Here is a 22707-nt window from a genome sequence, read left to right on the forward strand (position 1 = left end):
AGGTAAGTTGTTTTACTTTTCAGATTTTGTATTGAAAAGTTTATTTTGTTTGGTCAAAAATTGTGGAATCCTCTGGCTATATTCTTGTAGCAAATACCTGGGATCTCAAACTTTGTCTACTTTAAACAAAAGGTGCACCAAACATTTGGTAGCCTCATCCATGATCATAACACTAGATGATCTGTTTTTGAGGTGTGTTGATTGAGGGGCAAGTATCGATCAGGACACCAGAGGTAACTCTTCTGCTACTTCTTTGAAATAGTGCCAAGGAATTTTTTACATTCACCTCACGGTAGCATGGTGGTTAGCATCAATGCTTCACAGCTCCAGGGTCCCAGGTTCGATTCCCGGCTGGGTCACTGTCTGTGTGGAGTCTGCACGTCCTCCCCGTGTGCGCGTGGGTTTCCTCCGGGTGCTCCGGTTTCCTCCCACAGTCCAAAGATGTGCGGGTTAGGTGGATTGGCCATGCTAAATTGCCCGTAGTGTAAGGTTAATGGGGGGATTGTTGGGTTACGGGTATACGGGTTACGTGGGTTTAAGTGGGGTGATCATTGTTCGGCACAACATCGAGGGCCGAAGGGCCTGTTCTGTGCTGTACTGTTCTATGTTCTATGTTCTACCTGTTGCCATCGGTCTCAATTACCTGCTCAGATGCTAGAGTATGATTCCATCCACAATCTCCTGACTGAGGAGGCGAGAGTGCTATCACCTGTTGTCAGGCTGGCAAAGCCAATCTCAATTACTCATCTGTGTTTAGTGAGGGAGGTGTGCCCCAGGCTGCTGGTTCCACACTTGCTGGTAGCCTGTCCACAGTGGCAGTGGTAAAGGCCTGGGCATCAAATGTCCCACTTTACTACCTGCTGCAGGTAGTGTGAAACCCAGGAGAGGAAACCTGCCTCAGAGGTTGTTTGCGGCTGCCGGTGTTCCACATGTGTCATTGTTTGAGTGATTTCTTTTCGCGTTAGAGGTCAAACTTCAAAGATATTTTTGTAGATTAAGTATTTTTGGCACATCGGAATTGGTTTCTTTGTTGACTTTCTAAGTAGGCTTCTCATGCAGCTGCTCCATGTCTCTTCCATCCCACAGTCAAAGTGAACTTTACTGTTACCCTTTAATAAATAATTCTCAGACTGTCAACACTTTTCTAAAACTGGCTTAAACATGTCCCTGTGCTTAGCTTTGGCAGTTGCGTACAATGAGGAGACGTGCTTGCATTTTCTTGGTAATGCATGTTCATGCCCATGTTTCCCAGCATAATCATAGAAACATAGAATCCCCACAGTCCAGAAGGAGACCATTTGGCCCATCGAGTCTGCACCGACCCTCTGAAAGAGCATCCTACTGAGGCCCAATCCCCTGCCCTATCCTCGTAACCCCACTTAACCTTTAGACACTATGGGGCAAATTAGCATGGTCAATCCACCTAACCTCCACATCTTTGGACTGTGGAAGGAAAGTGGAGTACCTGGAGGTAACCCACGCAGACACGGGGAGAACGTGCAGACTCCACACCGACATTCACCCGAGGTGGGCAGTGAACCCGGGTCCCTGGAGCTGTGAGACAGCAGTGCTCGCCATTGTGCCACCGTGCCACCCGTAACTGACCCATAGCTTCCTGGTTCCCCAGCATTGCACATAGGGGTGCCCCATTGATGCGCTGGGGAATCCCTCGCGGAAGTTCACATGTATGGGTTTACCCGGCAATTGCCCAGAAGTACTAACTTCCTCTGGACAATTGTCCTGGAGAGAAGCGATTTAAATCACTAAGTTCGGATGGTTCTGCCAGTTTTACTCTGATAGTTATTCTGAAACAGTTAGAGGAAAAAGAATCACTGCTAACTCCAGAATAACTATTTAAAAACCCAGACCCAGCCTCGCACGGTACATACCCTGTCTCCCCCAACACACAAACCTGCAGGGGACCCCCCCCCCCCCAACCCCACCCCCCCTCCGACCTGAACACTCCCAGCCCGACCTGACCCCTTCCCCTCCCATCCCGACTTGACCTGACCTCCCGGCCTGGTCTGACCACCCCTCAAGGTGTGACCCAGTCCCCTCCCAGACTGACCGCCCCCTCCGGTCTCTCTCCTTCGAGGATTGACACCTCCTCTGGTGCGCCCCCCTCCCGCCCGCCCCTACGTTTTGGGTCCAACCTGATGCACCCCCACCCTTTACCTGAACTACTTTCTTTTTAATTGTCCCTTTGAACACCTACTTTATGGCAGCCCACGTTGTAAAAAGGGGGCCTTTCTCACCTCTCAGCGCCCCAGTTATTCCAAGCCGATGCAGCCAGCGGCTTTACTGCTCCTGTCTCATCCAGCCTGAATGGGGAAGGTTGGACAAGACAGGGGCTTTGGAATCCCAACATGGGTAAGTCCATCGAGAGTGGCAATACGGCGGAGACTGCTACTCTGGGGAAGTTACAGGCCAATGTAATCTTGATATCTCAAACAGATTCTTGTAGAAGCACCAAGTGGAGATAAGTGGACAAACCAGAAAATGAGCAGAAGAATAATCGCGTTGTAATGTGTCTTTGAAAGAAAGCATCATTCCGTCATTAGAAAGGAAGTATGTCAGGTGATCCAGTCTCAGTTTCACTTTGTCCTGTGAGAAGAACACAACTCTGCGTCTGATGTCTTCAAGCTTTCTATCCATGTATATATGTTCTCATGTTCATAGTTTAAATAAATAAACTCAGCATGTTTGCACCATCCCTTATGAAGGACTGATGCCTTTGATATCATTATAAACGATTAAGGTAAATATTGGTCCTTTAGAGGATGAGAAGGGAGTTTTAATAATGGGAAATGAGGAAATGGCTGAGGAACTGAACAGGTTTTTTGGGTCGGTCTTCACAGTGGAAGACACAAATAACATGCCAGCGACTGATAGAAATGAGGCTATGACAGGTGAGGACCTTGAGAGGATTGTTATCACTAAGGAGGAAGCTAATGGGGCTAAAGGTAGACAAGTCTCCTGGCTCTGATGGAATGCATCCCAGAGTGCTAAAAGAGATGGCCAAGGAAATTGTAGATGCACTAGTGATAATTTACCGAAATTCACTAGACTCTGGGGTGGTCCCGGTGGATTGGAAATTAGCAAACGTGACGCCACTGTTTAAAAAAGGAGGTAGGCAGAAAGCAGGAAATTATAGGCCAGTGAGCTTAACTTCGGTAGTAGGGAAGATGCTGGAATCTATCATCAAGGAAGAAATTGCGAGGCATCTGGATAGAAATTGTCCCATTGGGCAGACGCAGCATGGGTTCGTAAAGGGCAGGTCATGCCTAACTAATTTAGTGGAATTTTTTGAGGACATTACCAGTGCAGTAGATAACGGGGAGCTGATGGATGTGGTATATCTGGATTTCCAGAAAGCCTTTGACAAGGTGCCACACAAAAGGTTGCTGCATAAGATAAAGATGCATGGCATTAAGGGTAAAGTAGTGGATAGAGGATTGGTTAATTAATAGAAAGCAAAGAGTTAGGATAAATGGGTGTTTCTCTGGTTGGCAATCAGTAGCTAGTGATGTCCCTCAGGGATCCGTGTTGGGCCCACAATTGTTCACAATTTACATAGATGATTTGGAGTTGGGGACCAAGGGCAATGTGTCCAAGTTTGCAGATGACACTAAGATGAGTGGTAAAGCGAAAAGTGCAGAGGATACTGGAAGTCTGCAGAGGGATTTGGATAGGTTAAGTGAATGGGCTAGGGTCTGGCAGATGGAATACAATGTTGACAAATGTGAGGTTATCCATTTTGGTAGGAATAACAGCAAACGGGATTATTATTTAAACGATAAAATATTAAAGCATGCCGCTGTTCAGAGAGACTTGGGTGTGCTAGTGCATGAGTCACAGAAGGTTGGTTTACAAGTGCAACAGGTGATTAAGAAGGTAAATGGAATTTTGTCCTTCATTGCTAGAGGGATGGAGTTTAAGACTAGGGAGGTTATGTTGCAATTGTATAAGGTGTTAGTGCGGCCACACCTGGAGTATTGTGTTCAGTTTTGGTCTCCTTACTTGAGAAAGGACGTACTGGCGCTGGAGGGTGTGCAGAGGAGATTCACTAGGTTAATCCCAGAGCTGAAGGGGTTGGATTATGAGGAGAGGTTGAGTAGACTGGGACTGTACTCGTTGGAATTCAGAAGGATGAGGGGGGATCTTATAGAAACATTTAAAATTATGAAGGGAATAGATAGGATAGATGCGGGCAGGTTGTTTCCACTGGCGGGTGACAGCAGAACTAGGGGACATAGCCTCAAAATAAGGGGAAGTAGATTTAGGACTGAGTTTAGGAGGAACTTCTTCACCCAAAGGGTTGTGAATCTATGGAATTCCTTGCCCAGTGAAGCAGTTGAGGCTCCTTCATTACATGTTTTTAAAGTAAAGATAGATTGTTTTTTGAAGAATAAAGGGATTAAGGGTTATGGTGTTCGGGCCGGAAAGTGGAGCTGAGTCCACAAAAGATCAGCCATGATCTAATTGAATGGCGGAGCAGGCTCGAGGGGCCAGATGGTCTACTCCTGCTCCTAGTTCTTATGTTCTTATAAACACACAGCATGTGGGCAGCAGGCAAGCAGCCTGGCTGTGGGATGAAATACAGGTACAACATGGCGAACAGCATTAGATCCTGCTGCAAGGAACGAGATGGCCCTTGGTGTTTTGGTCAGTGTCAGTGAGTGTTAAATGCGCAGCGTGCTGACCGCACAGAAGAGCTTTCAGGTCAAGGCCTGAAATAGTGCTTAAGTAAAGAGTTGGTGGGAGGACAGATCCCTTGTGGTAAGATTGCAGCACAATGCCTGTCAGTTACATGAGCAGGACAGTTGAGAGGAGTAGCACTGGGTTAGCTCAGTTGGGACAGGAAGATGACCAGGGTGTGGGCCAACCAAGGTTCGTACTATCTGTCCTAAGAAAGTTGGCAACTACTCGTTATTGGCCAAGATTGGCACAGGGGCAAGTGACAGCATACCACCCCTGTGAGTTCTAAAAGACACGTATCGACAGACATGGAAGGCAATGGTGAAACCTACTCCGACTCCGCACTGATTGTGGGATTGGGGTTTGCGCCCGCGCGTGAGCGGGAGGATGCAAATGGCCTTAATGGCACATCCCCATACTTGGGCGAAGGGGGGAACCCAGAGAATCTGCGTTTGGGGGTCTGCTTTGCGATGCGTGGGAGGGGAGATGGTGGTGGTGGCCAGCCGCGGGACCTCACTATCGGGCTCCCTGTTCAAAATGGCCGCCTAATAGTGGGATTCCCGCAGGGATCCCTCGTGATCCTCGTCATGCAAAAATTTGCAAGGCAAAAGATAGTGAATTGCTTCCTGATGGGAGTGCAAATCAGGTGCAATTCACCTCCGGCGGGACGTGGGGCTGGATTCTCTGTCGGCGGGATCCCCCGTTTCGCAGACAGTGCACTCATGCCCGTGGATTTCCCTGCGCCGTGGGGGTGCCCACAATTGGAAACATCATTGGCTGGCCTCCAGGACAGAGAATCCCACTGCCTGCGGGGGCATGATGCACTGGAAAACGGGTGTGGCAGGCTGGAGAATCCCGCCCATTGTCTCTCAAATGGAGAATCCCGGCCACAGTCTGTTGGTCAGGTAAGAGCAATGACAGTGAAGTTGTTGCTCAGACATTTGAGCTGTGCCATGAGCATATACCAAATCATCACAAAGAACCACTGATTCCACATCAAGTTCCTACCCATTCTAGGTCCAAAATAGCAACCAACCTCTTTCATGCCCATGGCAATGACTTCATCATCATCATCAACTGCTTTACCGAGTAGTCCATAAATCGACAAGTGCACAACATGCCAAGCACAACTGTTGTGCACTCTCTTAAGTGCTACTTCAGTTAATCCGGTGTACTAGAGAGATCATCAAGGGTAATGATTCAATTTGTTGGTTAGCCGTTTCAGGATATGTGTCAGAAGTGGAATATCGATCACACTGTTTCTTCTCCTCATTACCTCTAGATTTAACAATCTAGCTGAATGAATGATTCACATGGTGAAATCCTAATTCTTAAATGTAGATAGACTGACCAAGCAATACGCTTTGCAATGTTACATCTGCGAGCGACACCTTTAAGTGTAGTCATTCCATCGCTGGCAAAGCACTTAATGTTCAACAGACCAGTGCAGACCAATTTACCTACCCTTACACATCTACTCTCTCAAAAACTAGAGAGCAACTTTTGAAATTGCAAATGAAGATGATCAAGTGCACGATAGAAATGTGGGTATAGAACTGCCAGTTCGGACAGTAAGTTCACATCCAGGATTCCACAGAAGGTATGTGGCAACCAGTCGACAAAATATTTTTTTACACCATTTCCTTTAAAATAAAGGCCAACATACCGCTTGCTGTCCCAATTACTTGCTGAACTTGCTAGCTTTTTGTGATTTATGCACAAGAAAGCCCAAATCCATCTGTCCTGCAGTTTTTTGGCGTCTTTCTCCATTTAAATAGTATTCAGCTCTTTTATTCTTCCTATCAAAGAGCAGAACTTCACATTTTCCTACATTATATTCCATCTGCCAAGTTTTTGGCCATTCACCTAACCTACCCATATCCCTCTGTAGACTCTTTGTATCATCCTCACCACTTGCCTTCCCACCGATATATATTGAAAGAAAAAAATGCATAATATCGAAAAACTGATGAAGAAAAATCCAAATATTGAAAGCACAAAATTGCTGCAATATCTTCAGAGGAATCTGAGTGCAAACTGCCTGAGAAAACATGAATTTTCATTTTAAAAATAAGACTTATTTGTTAATTTCAAATGATTAAATGCCACACAATTGTCAGATTTTAAACATTTTAGAATCCATAGCAACCCTAACGTTCAGAAGGAAGCCTTTCAGACCATCAAACCTGCACCAACCCTCCGAAAGAACACTCTACCTAGGCCCACTGCCCCTCTCCCTGTAACCTCATGCATTGATCATGGCCAGTCCACCTAACCTGTACATCTTTAGACTGTGGGAGGAAACCAGAGCACCTAGAGGAACAACACAGGAATTAGGAACAGAAGTAGACAATTCAACCCTTAGAACCTGATGCGACCATCAATTCACGCGAAACAGAGAGTAGATGTAAACTGTGGCATTAATCGACTAGAACAGTGCCTGCCCGCGACTCTCTGCTAGTGAGAGCTGCCTACAGGGCTGCTGCTCTTTATACCTCCCCTCAAGGGGGCGGAGCCAGGGTCGGAGCCCATAAGGGCACCAACATGATACATTCTGTGTAATATCGTACAATTGTCCATAGGTGGAGCCCACATGGGCAACAGCGTGATACAATGTAATACAGTGGTGAATGGTTAGTACAGTATGTTCACCACAGAACCTGCTCCAACATTCAATCAGATCATGGCTGATCTCTTCCTGTTTGCAAAGTCACCTCCCTACCTCTTACCCATACCCTTTTAACCTATTTTTAAAATCAGAAATATATGTATCTCCCACTTGAACCCATTTAGCGACTCAGATTCCACCGTACTACGGGGCAGCGAGTTCCACAAATTCACCGCACTCTGTGAGAAGTAGTTCCTCCTCTTCTCAGTTTTAAATCTACCGCATCTCAACCTATATCTGTGACCTCTTTGTTCTTGATTGCCCACAAGGGGGAACATTTGGTCTACATTTACTTTATCAATCTCTTTTAGTATTTTATATACCTCTATCAGATCACCTCTCATCTTTCTAAGCTCCAGCGATTATAAGCCCAAACTGTTTAATCTCTCCTCATACGTCAAACCTCCCCTGAACTGCCTCCAATGCCACCACATCCTTCCTCATATAAGGAGACCAAAACTGGACACAATGCTCCAGGTGTGGTCTCACCAATACCCTATACAATTACAACAATACTTCTCTACTTTTATACTCCAGTCATTTTGAAATATCTATACAGACACGGGGAGAACATGAAAACTCCACAGAGACAGTCATCCAAGGCTGAAATCAAACATGGGTCCCTGGTGCTGTGAGGCAGCAGTGCTAACCACTGTGCCACCAATAATTAAATTATATGTGGATATGGGTAGACCAATCAGATTATCACCCCCTCAACTACTTTAACCCTCTACCTCCTTTATGTTAATGTTGGCTCTCTTCTGCGACCCACACTCCATACATCGGTTAACGATGGTGCTCCCCCATGCATTCCCTTCTCAATTTATGCTACCACTCTTTGGGAAGAATCTGGTTCTTTCCCTTGTGGTGGGTCTGGAGGTGGGGGACTTAATTTAACCCGGCAGGAGGGTGGCAGGTGGGGACCCCGCCATCTTCCCAATTCCACTCTGATTAAATCCTTGGTGGGAAGGCTATTTGTGGGCCTCATCCCACTGTTGCTGGTGTTAACCGAGTTCTGGGTGGGGGTCTCACCTTGAGGGGACAGGCAAATCTGTTTGGGGTTGCTTGCGGACTCCGCTGGCTGGGTGGGTTAAGGCAGTGGGGTCACTGACCCTTATTCAAATGCACCCATTGCCTGATTGAAGGACCCAGCATCGAGAAGGGGCACTGAAAGCCACTTCCCTACCCTTGCCTGAACCCCCATCACCCCACCCCAGCCTCACTCACCTGTGCCTGGGCTGCTTATATATGGGACACCTGAGGTGGGTGCCATAGCAGTAGCAGTCACCTGGTGGCACTGTTGAGTACAGATGAACTGCTGGCCTCTGATTGGAAGGCAGCTCTCAGCAAGCTTCCATCCTTGGGGGAATCTTGATCCTGGGGGGAGGCGCAGCCGGTTCAATACGAGTGGAACAAGATGTGGTGCGCCGTCTCGAAAAGAGGCCACAAAAGGCCACAAAATCCTGTTCTTTGTCTCATTCGAAAACACTGATTCCAGCTCCTCCTCTTGTCCTGTCTCCTGGCATCACTCCCAGCTTCTACTCCTTCATTTTAACCTTTCCTGCCACCCATTCCCCTTTTGATTTTTACTTCATTATCTCCTCCTCTGCTGCTCAACCAACCTTTTTAACTCATTCACTTTTTTTTTTCACCCCTTCATTGATCTCGAGTTCCCTCTTCACTCTTGCCCTAATGTTCTGGTTGGCATAAACATTCCTGCCTGCATTATGTGGCGGCTGAATCTCTTCCAAATGGCTGGGATCTAGTAGGCGAGCTGTTGAGCGGAGAGACAGCTGACAGCTACTTTTCTTTTTAACACATCCCGCCACATGCGTCATTCTGTCAAAACATTGAGGTTTGCATGAAATGCTAACAGGTGGCAAGTGTATGGGTGTTTGCCTCTCGGCAAAAAGAGTGTGTCCATTCCACTTCTCTGCATCTCCTTGGAGTTGGAGGAAATGCATCACTGCTAAAAACACGACACCTGGAAGCCTGCTGGCAACCTGTTTTGGAATCGGCATAATGCAGGGAGTGAGGAGGAAAGGACAAGAAGAATACCAAGGAGGATATCACAGTTTAGTAACTTGAGGAAGCCCGCAGCAGTGGAACAAGGATTTATTGAGCTATGTAGAATATTCTACCCAGGGCAGTAACTCTCTCCCAATCCAGTCCTTGTTGGGACGGGTGGCCTCCACCTCCTTCCTGGGAATCTCGTACTCCACGAATCCGAAGGGGAGATCGACAATGATTTCCCTGTGGTCCTCGTGGGGGTTATGGCACGTAGTCACTCCAGCTGTTAGGTTGTTAGCTCCAGGCGCTGTTTGCTGTTTGCTCTGCTGTATCTGAACTGATGGCTTTTATGAGACTCTTTACATTCCCTCAACACCGATATCCTATTGCCTACATTTCCAGATTATCGTTGTGAATGCAGTTTCTCTCCATTGCTTTTGTTCCCCATACTGCTCTTTCTAAAGTGGGATTCATTTACCTGGGTTTGGTTCCCACCTTGGGTAGATACAGGGGACGGGATTCTCTGATCTTGAGGCTAAGTGTTGACGCAGTCGGAAACGCCATCGTGTTTCTTGACGGCGTCAACACGGCCCCAGGATCAGCAATTCTGGCCCCTACAGGGGGCCAGCACGAGCCGCTCCAGCTTCTGAACCGGCCATGGAATGGGTGACGGGGGATGCGCGCATACGCAGTGGTTCCAGCGCGAACCCGCGCATGCACAGTCCCACCGGCGCGATTTCTGCGCATGCGCGGTGTCTCCCTTGTCCACGCGGGCCCCGACCCAACATGGCGCAGGAGTACAGGCACCTGCGCAGAAGAAAGGAGGCCGGGAGACAGCAAGGCGGGCCCGCCGATCGGTGGGTCCCGATTGCTGGCCAGGCCACATTGGAGACCCCCCTGGGGTCGGACCCCCCTCCCATAGGCTGCCACCCAACCCTTCAACGCTGAGTTTCCGCCGGCTGAGAGCAGGTGTGGACGGCACCGGCGGGACTTGACGTTTCCACGACGGCCGCTTTGCCCATCCCGGCCCGAAAATCGGCAGGCTGGTCACGTGGAGCGCCCCGCGACTGGCGCCGCGCCAACCACGCAGCTGCTAATTGTGCCAATTCTCCGCTCTGTGCCAGCGTCGGGGCGGCGTGGCGCAATTCGCGCCGGTCGCGGAGATTCTCCGGCCTGGCCCCGGGGGGCTGAGAGAATTGTGCCCAGGCTTTGTGGTCAGGAGAAGCTTGTGTCTATTTCTGAAATTAGATCAACCTTGTTCCAGTTTTACTGAAAACAGCGCCGCTCTGGCACTGGGTGGAAAATGGCAACTCCAGCAGAACGACAGCACACATGTTGAAATGGGTAAAATAAAATCCAATCCAAGGGTTGGGAACAGCATCTGAGACAACGGGCAAAATTCTCCACCTCGTGACGCCGCAAATGAAAACTGTGATTAGCGAATCGAGCGTTTGGCCAAAATCGAGGTCAGCTCCTGGCGCCGATTTAGGCGTCAAGCTCCGGTCCACTGCTGGTGGTGATAACGAAGTTTGCGCCCCATGCTGGCAGCAGCATGCAAAACTAACATTTGCATGCCTATAAATGTGATCAGTGGGTTGGACACAGGATGCTCTCCTCCCTGCTGCGATGTTCCGATCCTCTCAGGTGGCAGTCTCACGGGCATGAATTGCTACAAGTATTGACAAACGTGGACCGGCGGCTTGGCTGCGGAGGGTGTCTCTGCACAATAAGAGAGGGTGGAGAAAACTGGAAAAAGGAAAATAGGAGGCCAGTAGGATAAGGCAATGTTCCTCAGTCATGCACGGTTTAAATTGATGCATGTCGGAAATTATATTTAACAAATATGCTTGTCTTCAAAGCTATTTGGGGGCTAGTCTCTGTGCATTTAATCGTATTTGTAATGGGTTTTACTTCTGTTCTCTTGCAGGCTGCTTGTTTGAGGCTGACGTGTGCAAATCCTATGAGATTTGTGTAAATGGTGAGTAATTTCTACACCTTATGAGGTTGTTTGTACTTGCGGATGCCAGAATGCTGCTGTTAAACTGATGAGTTTCCATGATAATTGCCAGCCACAGATTGCGGTGTGTTTACTCAATAAATCTACTGTTGCAGCTTTCACAATGACCTGAGTAGTTTTGGCTGTATGTTAGCTCAGTAGCTCGGTAAGTGCATCCGCTGAGTAATCGAGCCATGCAGGATAGGGAGATCCCAAGTTTGATGCCTGGATACAGCACACAATAATAGAATAGCTATAGCACAGAAAGCAGCCATCCAGCCCATCGTGTCTGCGCTGGCGCTCCGAAGGAGCAACGTACCTAGTGCCACTCCCCAGCCTTCCCTGGAGCATTGAGCATTCTTCCTTTTCAGATGACAATCCGATTCCCTCTTAAATGCCTCGATTCAACCAGCATCCACTGCACTCGCACTGCGAGAGATAGTTTCTCCTTGTGTCTCCACTGTTTCTATTGCCAATTACCTTAAAGAAGCGGCCTTTATTTCTCGGTCCTTCCATCAACAGGGACAGTTTCTCCCTCTCCACTCCATATAGAACCCTGATGATTTCGAATACCTCGATGCTGTCTGCTTTAGTAACTGCTCTCTCAAACTGTCATAGAATTTACAGTGCAGAAGAAGGCCATTCAGCCCATCGAGTCTGCACCGTTCCTTGGAAAGAGCACCCTCCACCATATCCCTGTAACTCAGTAACCCCACCTAACCTTTTTGGACACGAAGGTCAATTTAGCATGGCCAATCCAGCTAACCTGCACATCTTTGGACTGTGGAAGGAAACCAGAGCACCCGGAGGAAACCCACGCAGACATGGGGAGAACGTGCCGACTCCACACAGACAGTGACCCAAGCCGGGATAGAACCTGGGACCATGGGGCTGTGAAGCAACTGTGCTAACCACTGTGCTACCACACTGTCCTTCCAATTTATTTTGTTGGGCACATATACACCCAGGTCCCATTGCTCCTCTGGACATGATTTACCGCCTCTCGATTTAATTGAACCTCGCAAGACATCATGATCTGGATAAAAGCAAATTACTGCGGATGCTGGAATCTGAAACCAAAAGAGAAAATGCTGGAAAATCTCAGCAGGTCTGGCAGCATCTGTAGGGAGAGAAAAGAGCTAACGTTTCGAGTCCAGTAGACCCTTTGTCAAAGCTAAAAGACTTCGCAAATGGGATATATTTATTATGTGGAGTGAGGGAACGAAAGATGAGTCATAGCCACAGATACCAAGGGAAACGGGGTGCTAATAGCCCCAGAAACCAAGGGAAAAGAGTGCTAATAAGCAGTCACCAGAGAGAATAAAAGGTGAAAGGCCAAACAGCAGAGAAACTAAGATCAGAGGGCAAGCTGTGACAGATGTACGGGGAGGAGGGGGGGGGGGGGGGGGGGGGGGGGGGGGAGAGAGAAGAGGAAGCAAAGTGGAGAAAAGGTAAGGAAAGGGGGATAAGATAAGGGGGTGAATATATATATAAAAAAAGACAAGAAGAGATAAAAGGAAAAAGATAGTTAAAATTAGATGGAATGAAAACAAGGTGGGATAGATCTAATCATCTGAAGTTGTTGAATTCGATGTTGAGACTGGAAGGCTGTAGCGTGCCTAACCGGAATCAGAAATGCAGTTCCTCAGTTTGTGTTGAGCTTCACTGGAACATTGCAGCAGGCCAAGCACAGACATGTGGGCATGGGAGCAGGGTCTTTTGTTAAAATGGCAAGCAACAGGAAGGTCAGGGTCCTGAATACGCACAGACCAAAGGTGCTCAGCAAAGCGATCACCCAGTCTGCGTTTGGTCTCTCCGATATAGAGGAGACCACATTGGGAGAAGCAAATGCAATAGACCAGATTGGAAGAGATGGAAGTGAAACGTTGCTCAACCTGGAAAGAGTGTTTTGGGCCTGAGATGTTAAGCCTGGAAGAGGTAAAGGGGCAGGTGTTACACCTTCTGTGATTGCGTGGGAAGGTGCCATGGGTGATGGGAGAGGTGTTGGATATGGTGGAGGAGTGGACTAGATTATCTCGGAGCGAACTGTCTCTGCGGAATGCTGACAGAGGGAGTGAGGGGAAGATGTGTTTGGTGGTGGCATCACGCTGGAGTTGGTGAAAATGGCGGAGGATTATGCTTTGCATACGTAGGCTGGTGGGGTGAAATGTGAGAATGAGGGGCTCTATCCTTGTTCTGAGAGGGAGTGGAGGGGGCAAGGGTAGTGGCGCGGGAGATGGACCGCACACTGTTGAGGGCCCTATCCACAACTGGAGGTGGGAAATCACGGTTGAGGAAAAAGGAACACATTTTTGACGCACCATTTTGGAAAGTAGCATCATCGGAACAAGTGCAACGCCGGCGAAGGAGCTGAGAGAAAGGGATGGAGTCCTTACAGGGTGTAGGATGCGAAAAGCTGGAGTCCAGATAGCTGTGGGAGTCAGTGGGCTTGTAATAGACATTAGTAGATCATCTATTGCCGGAAATTGAGACGGTGAGGTCAAGGAAGGGAAGTGTCTGGGATGGACCAGGTGAAAGTGATGGAGAGGTGGAAGCTGGACGAGAGCATCAAGTGGCACCAACGTTTTGGGAGGGGACCCAGGTAGGCCTGGAACAAGGAATGTTCCACATACCCCATAAAAAGGCAAACGTAGTTAGGACCCATGAGGGTACCCATTGTTGCACCTTTGATTTGGAGAAAGTGGGATGAGTTAAAGGAGAAGTTGTTGATAGGAGATAGAAGTTGTTGAGAGATAGAACGAGTACAATGAGGCAGAGGAGCGTGGTGGTGGATGGAAATTGTCCAGACCTCTTTTCGAGAAAGAAGCAAAGAGCTCTCAGGCTATCCTGGTGTGGGATGGAGGTATAGAGAGATTGCACATCCATGGTGAATAGAATGTGGTTAGGGCCCACAACCTGGAAGCTGTGAATATGACGCAGGGCATCGGAGGAATCCCAGATGTAGGAGGGAAGGGAATGGCCAAGAAGAGTGAGGATGGAGTCAAGATAAGAGGAAATAAGTTTGGTAGGGTAGGAGCATGCTGACACAATGGGCCTGCTGGGACAGTCCTTTTTGTGGATTCAGGGAAGTAGGTAAAAGCGGGCTGTACGGGGTTGGGAGACTATGAGGTTGGAAGCTGTAGGGGGAAGACACCGGAGGAAAAGGTCGCTAATGGTGTTGGGGATAATGGCTTGGTATTCAGTGGTCTAGTCATGGTCCAGGGGGAGGTAGAAGGAAGTATCTGAGAGTTGGAGCTCAGTCTCTGTGAGAGAGGTCAGCACGCCAGACGACAAGAGCACCCCCTTTGTCGGCAGGTTTGATGACAAAGTTGGGGTTGGACCTGACGGAGTAGAGCAGAAAGTTCGGAAGGAGAGAGATTGGAATGGGTGAGGGGGTGCAGAAAAATTAAGACGGCCAGTGTCCCTTCGACTGTTCTCAATGAAAACGTCAAGGGCAGATAATTGTCCTGGCGGGTGTGTCCAATTGGAGGCAGAATGTTGAAGGTACATGAAAGGATCAGTGGAACAGAGGGAGGACTCTTGCCCAAAGAAGTGGGCACGGAGACGAAGGCGGCGAAAGAAGGGTTCAACCTCATGTCGATCCCAGAATTCAGTGAGGTGGGGATGTAAGGGTACAAAGCTGAGTCCTTTGCTGATAACAGCACGCTCAGCCTCAGAGAGGCGATGGTCGGAGGGTATGGTGAACACGCGGCAAGGGCTGGGATTGGGAGAAATGGGGTACGAGGGATTGAGACTGGTGGAGGGCCAAGGATGGGCAGTGGTGTTGATGAGTTGTTGAAGCTTGCGTTCCTTAACCTCTACAAGAACCAGGAAAAGATTCTTGTTAAGGCGTCGAATGATGCGAAGGATGCAATGAAACTGGGGACAGGGACAGCTTTGAGAGAGAGTAAGACGGTGCTGCTGGAGAGAGATGTCGAAAGGAAATGCTCCTCCAAACCTGCCCAAAATGACACAGGAATGTTTTGGTTGAATTCAGCTCTGTATCCCCTTTAGTACTCTAGAATTCCCACAGTGCAGAAGGAGGCCATTCGGTCCATCAAGTCCACACCGACTCCCTGAAAGATAACCCTACCTAGGCCCACTCCACCACCCTATTCCGGTAACCTAACCTGTACACTCCTGGACACTAAGATGCAATTTAGCATGGCCAATCCACCTAACCTACACATCTTTGGACTGTGGGAGGAAACCCATGCAGAAACACTCTGTGTGCAAACCGCACACATACAGTCACCCAAGGCCAGAATCAAAGCCGGGTCCCTAGCGCTCTGAGGCAACAGTGCTAACCAATATACCATCGGGCCTCTCTTTAGAATTGTACCTTTCATTTTCTAATGCCTCCCTGCATTCTTCCTACGAAAATGAATCGCTTTACACTTCACTGCATTAAATTTCATCTGCCACTTGTCTGCCCATTCCTCCAACCTATGTCCTTTTGAAGTTCATCACTATCCCCTGGGCGGCAGTCCACAACGCTTCCAAGTTTCGTATGATCTGCAGCTTTTGAAATTGCACGCTGTGTGTCATGATATGCAAACATGCAACCAATGAACACTCAGAATCGGACACAACCAATGGGCAGTCAGGACACTCAGAGGTGGCATCACCACAAGAAGGCATGACATAAACACTATAAAAGGGATGAGGCACTCCCACCCTGCCTCTTTCCACATGCAGACATCTAGAGAGTTAGACAGGGTTGATCAGCAGCATCACACCCCAGCACGTGGCTTAGAGCAAGCTGGTACAGTTAGACTGAGTTACTACAGTTAGATTAGTAGAGAGTTGAACTCATTTGAGAACTGTGTTAATAGTTCAATAAACACGTTGAACTCATTTCAGAGTCTGGAGCATCCTTTAGTTAAGACTGCATCAAGTAGCAGCCTGTGTTATCCGAAGCAGCATAACACAACACTGCGCACAGGTTGTTAATATACATCAGGAACAGCAAGGGTCCTAACATTGACCCCTGGGGAACTCCATGGCAAACCTTCTTCCTCCAGTCTGAGAAACATCCAATAGACATCAGCCATGTCGCGACTGTCCCATTTCTTCCATGAACTATAACTTTATTCCAAAGTCCGTTGCGTGACTTTGTATCAGATGTCTTTTGGCAATCCATCTGCACCATATGAACAGCCTTACCTTATCAAACAATTCCAGCTAGTTAGCTAAACATGATTTTGCCCCTACAAATCCATGCTGGCTTTCCTTCATTAACACACATTTAGATATCATGAGATATCTAAACTTAGCTACGTTTAGTAGTGTGGTAGTCGGTATTAGGGGTATTACGGTACCCAGGTCGATACTGTAAGACCACTGGTGTGGGAGGTACCTGAGACAGCAATATCATTGGTGAAGCCTGCCTGCTGGTTCCGCCCAGTAAGGCAGAGTATAATAGCCTGTGACTCCCAGGCTGCTGGGGGAAACATCTAGTCCAATAATGCCTTCAATTGTCGTCCAGTCTCGTTTCTGGAGTAATTGATCGAGCATCAGGTAGTTTGCATCTCGTTTACGTGCTCCCCTTTGATGACATATCCTGAGAAGACAGCATTGGTTTCCACATGGACCCAACTCTCCCACCTTCTCTCTCGACCCCTCCACCGTCTTTAAATTGTTACACTGCTGATCTGGCATTGAGGACTAGATGTGTACAAATTTCCTCAAATTAAACATTGGGAACATCAATGTTATTGCCTTCAGGCCTACCTGAAACTCTGTCCTCTAGCCACAACTCCGTCCTTCTCTCTGGAAACTATGTGAGGCTGAAGCAGACTATTCGCAACCTAGAAGGACTGTGATGCACTGTATGTATGACCCCAAAGACAAACTTCTGACTACATATTATTCCCATCACAAAAGCCAGAATTAACTTCCATTTCTGCAACATCTCCAGGAGAGTAAAAGCAGTATACTGTGAATGCTGGAATCTGAAAAGAAAACAGAAAATACTGGAAAAAGTCAGCAGGTCTGGCAGGATTTACGGAGTGTTAACTTTTGAAGTCTGCAGGAGTCTTCTTCAGAGCAACTCCCAACTCCAGCCCTGCTGAAGAAACTCTGATCCAACCATTTGTAATCTCTACACTTGACTATTCCAACACGTTCCTAACCAGTCTTTCACGATCTGCCTACTGCAATGACGTAATTGCAAAAAATCTGCTTCCTGGACCTTAACACGCACCAAATCCTATTGGCCCATCACCCTGTGCTCACTGACCTGGTTAAGTAATACCTTGATTTTAAATTTCTCTCTCTTGTTTTTAGATTCCTCCATGGCCTCACCTCTCCCTACCCCTGTGATCGCTGGAATGCTGGCAATGGGCAATAAATGCAACCTTGCCAGTGTTGACCACACCCTGAGAACAAAGATTGTTACAAACCCCATTAATGTCAAATGCGTGAGAACCCCAAAAGACCAGAGGGGTAACTTGGAACACCGGTTCTTAGTGGTGTATATTTTCAATTTGATATAATGAGAAAAGATATGGAAACCAGGGAGGAATAGTTCAGTCGATGTATGAACAATTAATAAAGAATATTTATTAACTCAGAAAATAAATACACAACAAGAAGGGCTATAATACACTACAACCCTTCATTACACTGATAGCTATATGCACACAGTATTACATGAAGTTACCTCTTGGTTCCCACGTACCTACGTTCCCTCCACTCTGAGGGCTGGTGCAGACTCGATGGGCCGAATGACCTCCTTCTGCACTGTAAAATCGATGATTTATGATTCACCCTGTGAACCCAGCTTTTAGCATCTGTGTCAATGCCCTTACCTCTCCACTTTGAAGTAACCTTTTCTATACCCTTTGTTTTCCTCTAGTCACACAGGTAAACACTTGCTTTTCTCACTGATAGGTTAATTCACATATCAAAATCTCTTCAGCCAGATGCCCTTATCAACTCCTTGTTTTGTTTTATTTTATCCTAATTTCATTTTTTTCATCTTTCTTTTCCCCAATTCTTTTTTAAATACATTTTGAGAACCCGATTATTTTTATCCAATTAAAAAGCAATTTAGCGTGGCCAATCCACCTACCCTGCAATTCTTTTGGGTTGTGGGGGTGTGATCCATGCAGAATGTGCAAACTCTACACGGACCCGGGGCCAGGATCGAACCCGGGTCCTTGGCGTCGTGAGGCAGCAGTGTTAACCACTGTGCCTCCCATTTCCCCTAATTCTTAACAAGGTGAAAAGCCATGGGCAGTGCCATGGCAATTTCTCAAGATGCAGTCTGAGTGTCCCTCCATGACAGGGTTGTGGATCATATAGTCCCTTTACATGCCAACAAAAATTTAAAAGAGAAAATTGGTTGAAAACAAATGACGTGATCTTATGAAAATATTGTAATGGAGTTTCCAATGCCAAATGACCTTAAACCTGATGTTTTCTTTGGTGTAAAGAACAGCAGCCTGAAGGCGAAGCACCATTTTCATTAAATTGCTGAATTAATACGCTTGCCTTCTAATTATGCAACTCAACATTTTACAGTGGATTATGGCATCATGTGATCCTGTTTGACATCGAGTAAAAGATTTGCTGAACACTTAAGTGGAGGCTGTGCCCTTTAAATTTTTATGCCAAAGTGATGCTTGTTTTCCTATCAGCTGTACTGTTGAATAATGTCACTGGTCAAATGTAATGGATATGGATGATATTTAATACACGGTGCAACCGCTGAGACATTCTATTGAAGATGGAAGAAGTGATTGTAATTGGTAAGAATGTTTCAAAAGCATTTATCCGGAATTTGAGACATTTCCAAATAATTGGCTTATTCCGTGATTTGGGGATCTGCTCAGTATCTGATTGTCAGATGGTGATATTGGGCCTTTGCATGGTGTCGTTTCTGATGTATGAATGCCACATATAATGGGGCAGCATCGAGCGTCAGTAAGTACTGATTGCGCGACTGCCCGCTATTCCAAGCCTAAATCACTTGAAAACCACTGGTGGCAGATTTAAGTATTTTGGTGCAGGCCATTCCATCCTGATCGTACATGAGCCCAGGTTATTTACAGAGTGTTGACTCCAAAAGCAAGGATGTTGTAATTACCCCTACAAAACAGTGGTTCAGCCTCTCCTGGAGTGTAGGGTCTAGTTCTGGGCGTCAAGCTTTCGACAGGGTGTGAAGGTATTAGGGTGAATGCAAAATAAGATTCGCGAGAATTGTTCTAGAGATGAGGAACCTAAATATCCAAGATAGTTTGGAGGAGCTCAGTCTGAAGAAGACTGATAGAAAATTAGATCCACGGTGTCACTGCCAACTAGCATGGGCACTGCCAGGGTGCCTGGTAGGCACTGCCAAGGTGCCAGGCTGGTACTTCGTGCGTGGGTGCGATCAGGCCGGGGGTGCCTGTGTAGGTGTTGTGGGGGTGTGATTCTCGAGAGTCGGGAAACATGTGGCTAAACGTGCAAGCTATGGGACTTTGTTTCCAGTTAGTTAAATTGCGTCCATCAATTTTGTGACTGCGAAATAGGCACCTTTAATTAACATGATTTCAACTGTGTAACCAAGTTTCAAACATCTTTGACAAAATTCTTCTTTGGTTGTAATTTTCTGTCTTCTCCTTTGAAGCCCAATTGCAGTACATACATACATTGTTTATTGTTTAAAAAGCTTCTTTTTAAGTGTTGTTGGTCACAGACTGGAACTGATCCATCTGAAGTAAACAAAGGTGAGCAGATTAGAAACAATCCGAAAGGCGCCAGTAACATTGGCTATAGAATTTATTGTTGAGGTTGACAAATGTGCAGATAATAGAACATTGGAGAGCCGGCTAAAGGCTAATCAATTCCTTTTAAAGGTTACTTTATAATATGGATTTAAAGAGCAATGGGAGTTTTATCGTGAGAATATGACTTTTGTTTTAAAGGAGGTGGCACCTTTTTCTTCAGAAGAAAAGTTACTGTGATAAATAGCCAATTGCACACTCCCCTCAAGAAAAAACATGCTGAGTAATGCAGCTGGCCATATTATACAGCATCAGCAACATATTTTACTGTCGTTGTAGCAGGAAACTAATGCATTGAAATTGTGTTGTATATCAGTAATAAACTGAAATTTGTGTGTTATTTTAACAAAGGTTGGATCCTGTTTCCGTTAGTTAAGACAGTCAAATTAGCCCATTTAAAATTAGACGAGTTCATGCATTAATTTCTAACATCATGCAGAAAGGTCCATTTCTAGGTAAGCCCACTGTCTCTTTTCATCTCTCATTTGAATGTAAAATAGGGGAATGCGCTATATTGAAAAGGGAATATCTCCCCAACACCCTGTCCAACATTCTTCTTCCACAAACCTGAATTTCATACTCTGTAAGCTGACGAATGTGATTGTCTTCTTGTGTTTAAGGATGGAATAATGTTGCACCACATTGACCCTCCACTGTAAACTTTACCTGTTTTTTTTTTCTTTACTCTTTTGTGAGATGTGGGCATTGCTGGCAAGGCCAGTATTTGTTGCCCATCCCTAATTGCCCTCGAACTGAGTGGCTTGTTTGGACATTTGAGAAGGGCAGTTAAGAGTCCACCACATTGCTGTTGGCCTGGTGTTGCATGTAGTCCAGACCAGGTAAGGAAGGCAGATTTCCTTCCCGAAGGGACATCGGTGAACAATGCCCACAATTGATGATGGTTATCATGAGACTAGTTATATATTCCAGATTTATGAATTGAATTTAAATTTCGACAACTACTGCAGTGGGATTTTGAACCCCTGCCCCTCAGAGCTGGGATGGGAGGGTCTCTGGGTTACCAGACATTACCACAACTTCACCATTTCCCTACATTTATTGCTGAAGTGTCAAGGCCAAGAGTGCTAACCATCAGTAATGTTGAAAAGAGAATAAAACTCAAATCAGAAATTAGTGGACATATTTTTCCACAGGTTTTGTGACCCCCAACGTCAGGCTTAAATGGGATATTTCTTAAATGTTAAGAAATTAGGAACTGTAGTCGGAGAAAGGGACCTGGGTGTCCTTGACCATGAGTCACTGAAGATTAACATGCGGGTGCATCAAGCTATTAGAAAGGCTAATAGAATTTAAGCCTTTATCACAAGAGGATTTGAGGTACAACAAAGTGTTGCTTCAATTTGTATCAAAGCTTGGTTAGATCGCACCTAAGTGCAGCTTTGGCCCCCTTACATCAGAAAGGACATTATTGGCATCTAGGGAGTGCAACAAAAGTTCATCAGACTTGTTCCGGGGATGGCAGGACTGTGTTATGAAAAGAGATTGGGCAAACTGGACCCGTATTATCCAGAGTTTCGAAGAATGGGAAGTGATCTCTTGAAACCTATCACTGAAACCGGGACATAGATAATAGGAGCAGGGAGGTCTAGGGACAAATTTCTAAAACATTGGTTAGGCCACAGATGAAATCCTGTGTGCAGTTCTGGTCGCCACACCAGCAGAAGGATGTGATTGCACTGGAAGAGTTGCAGAGGAAATTCACCAGGATGTTGTCTGGGATGGAAAGTTTCAGCTATGAGACGAGACTGGATAGGCTGGGGTGTTTTCCCTGGAACAGAGGAGGCTGAGGGATATCTGGTAGAGGTATACAAAATTATGAGAGGCAGGGTGGCACCATGGCGCAGCGGTGGCAGCACAGTAACACAGTGGTTAGCACAGTTGCTTCACAGCTCCAGGGCCCCAGGTTTGATTCCCGGCTTGGGTTACTGTCTGTGCGGAGTCTGCACGTTCTCCCCGTGTGTGCGTGGGTTTTCTCCGGGTGCTCCGGTTTCCTCCCACAGTCCAAAGATGTGCAGGTTGGGTGGATTGGCCATGCTAAATTGTCCTTTGTGTCCAAAAATGTTAGGTGGGGTTACTGGGTTACAGGGATAAGTTGGAAGTGTGGGCTTAAATAGGGTGCTCTTTCCAAGGGCCAACGCAGATCCGATGGGCCGAATGGCCTCCTTCTACACTCTATGATTCTATGGCGCTGAGGACCCGGGTCACAGTCCATGTGGAGTTTGCACATTCTTCTCTTGCCTGCGTGTGTCTCACCTCCACACCCAAAAATGTGCAGGGTAGGTGGGTTGGCCACGCTAAATTACCCCTTAATTGGAATTTTTAAAAAAATCATGAGAGGCATAGAGAAGTTAAATCATAAAAATCTTTTCCCATGGCAGAGTGTCTAAGACCAGAGGGCAGAGGCTTAAGGTGAGGAGGAAGTGATTTAGAGGGGACCTGCCGTAACCTCCATGAGGCCCATAGAGGAGATTATTGATCTCCCCGTGGAGTATGAACTTCCCAGTTAGGGAGCTGGGGTTTGATAGAACTGAAGATAAAAACCG

The 22707-nt window shown here is 46.8% G+C and overlaps 1 protein-coding gene across 1 annotated transcript in view; it reads left to right on the plus strand.

Moving 5' to 3' along the window:
* LOC119966526 (receptor-type tyrosine-protein phosphatase N2-like) overlaps nucleotides 1–22707 on the plus strand; it is a 983927-nt gene that overhangs the window by 106684 nt on the left and 854536 nt on the right. The window contains exon 2 of the mRNA XM_038798374.1: nucleotides 11304–11354. Within this exon, the coding sequence (XP_038654302.1) occupies nucleotides 11304–11354 (51 nt within the window). The remainder of the gene's footprint in view (nucleotides 1–11303; nucleotides 11355–22707) is intronic.

The sequence above is a fragment of the Scyliorhinus canicula genome, chromosome 5 (assembly GCF_902713615.1).
Source record: "Scyliorhinus canicula chromosome 5, sScyCan1.1, whole genome shotgun sequence".
Taxonomy (NCBI): domain Eukaryota; kingdom Metazoa; phylum Chordata; class Chondrichthyes; order Carcharhiniformes; family Scyliorhinidae; genus Scyliorhinus; species Scyliorhinus canicula.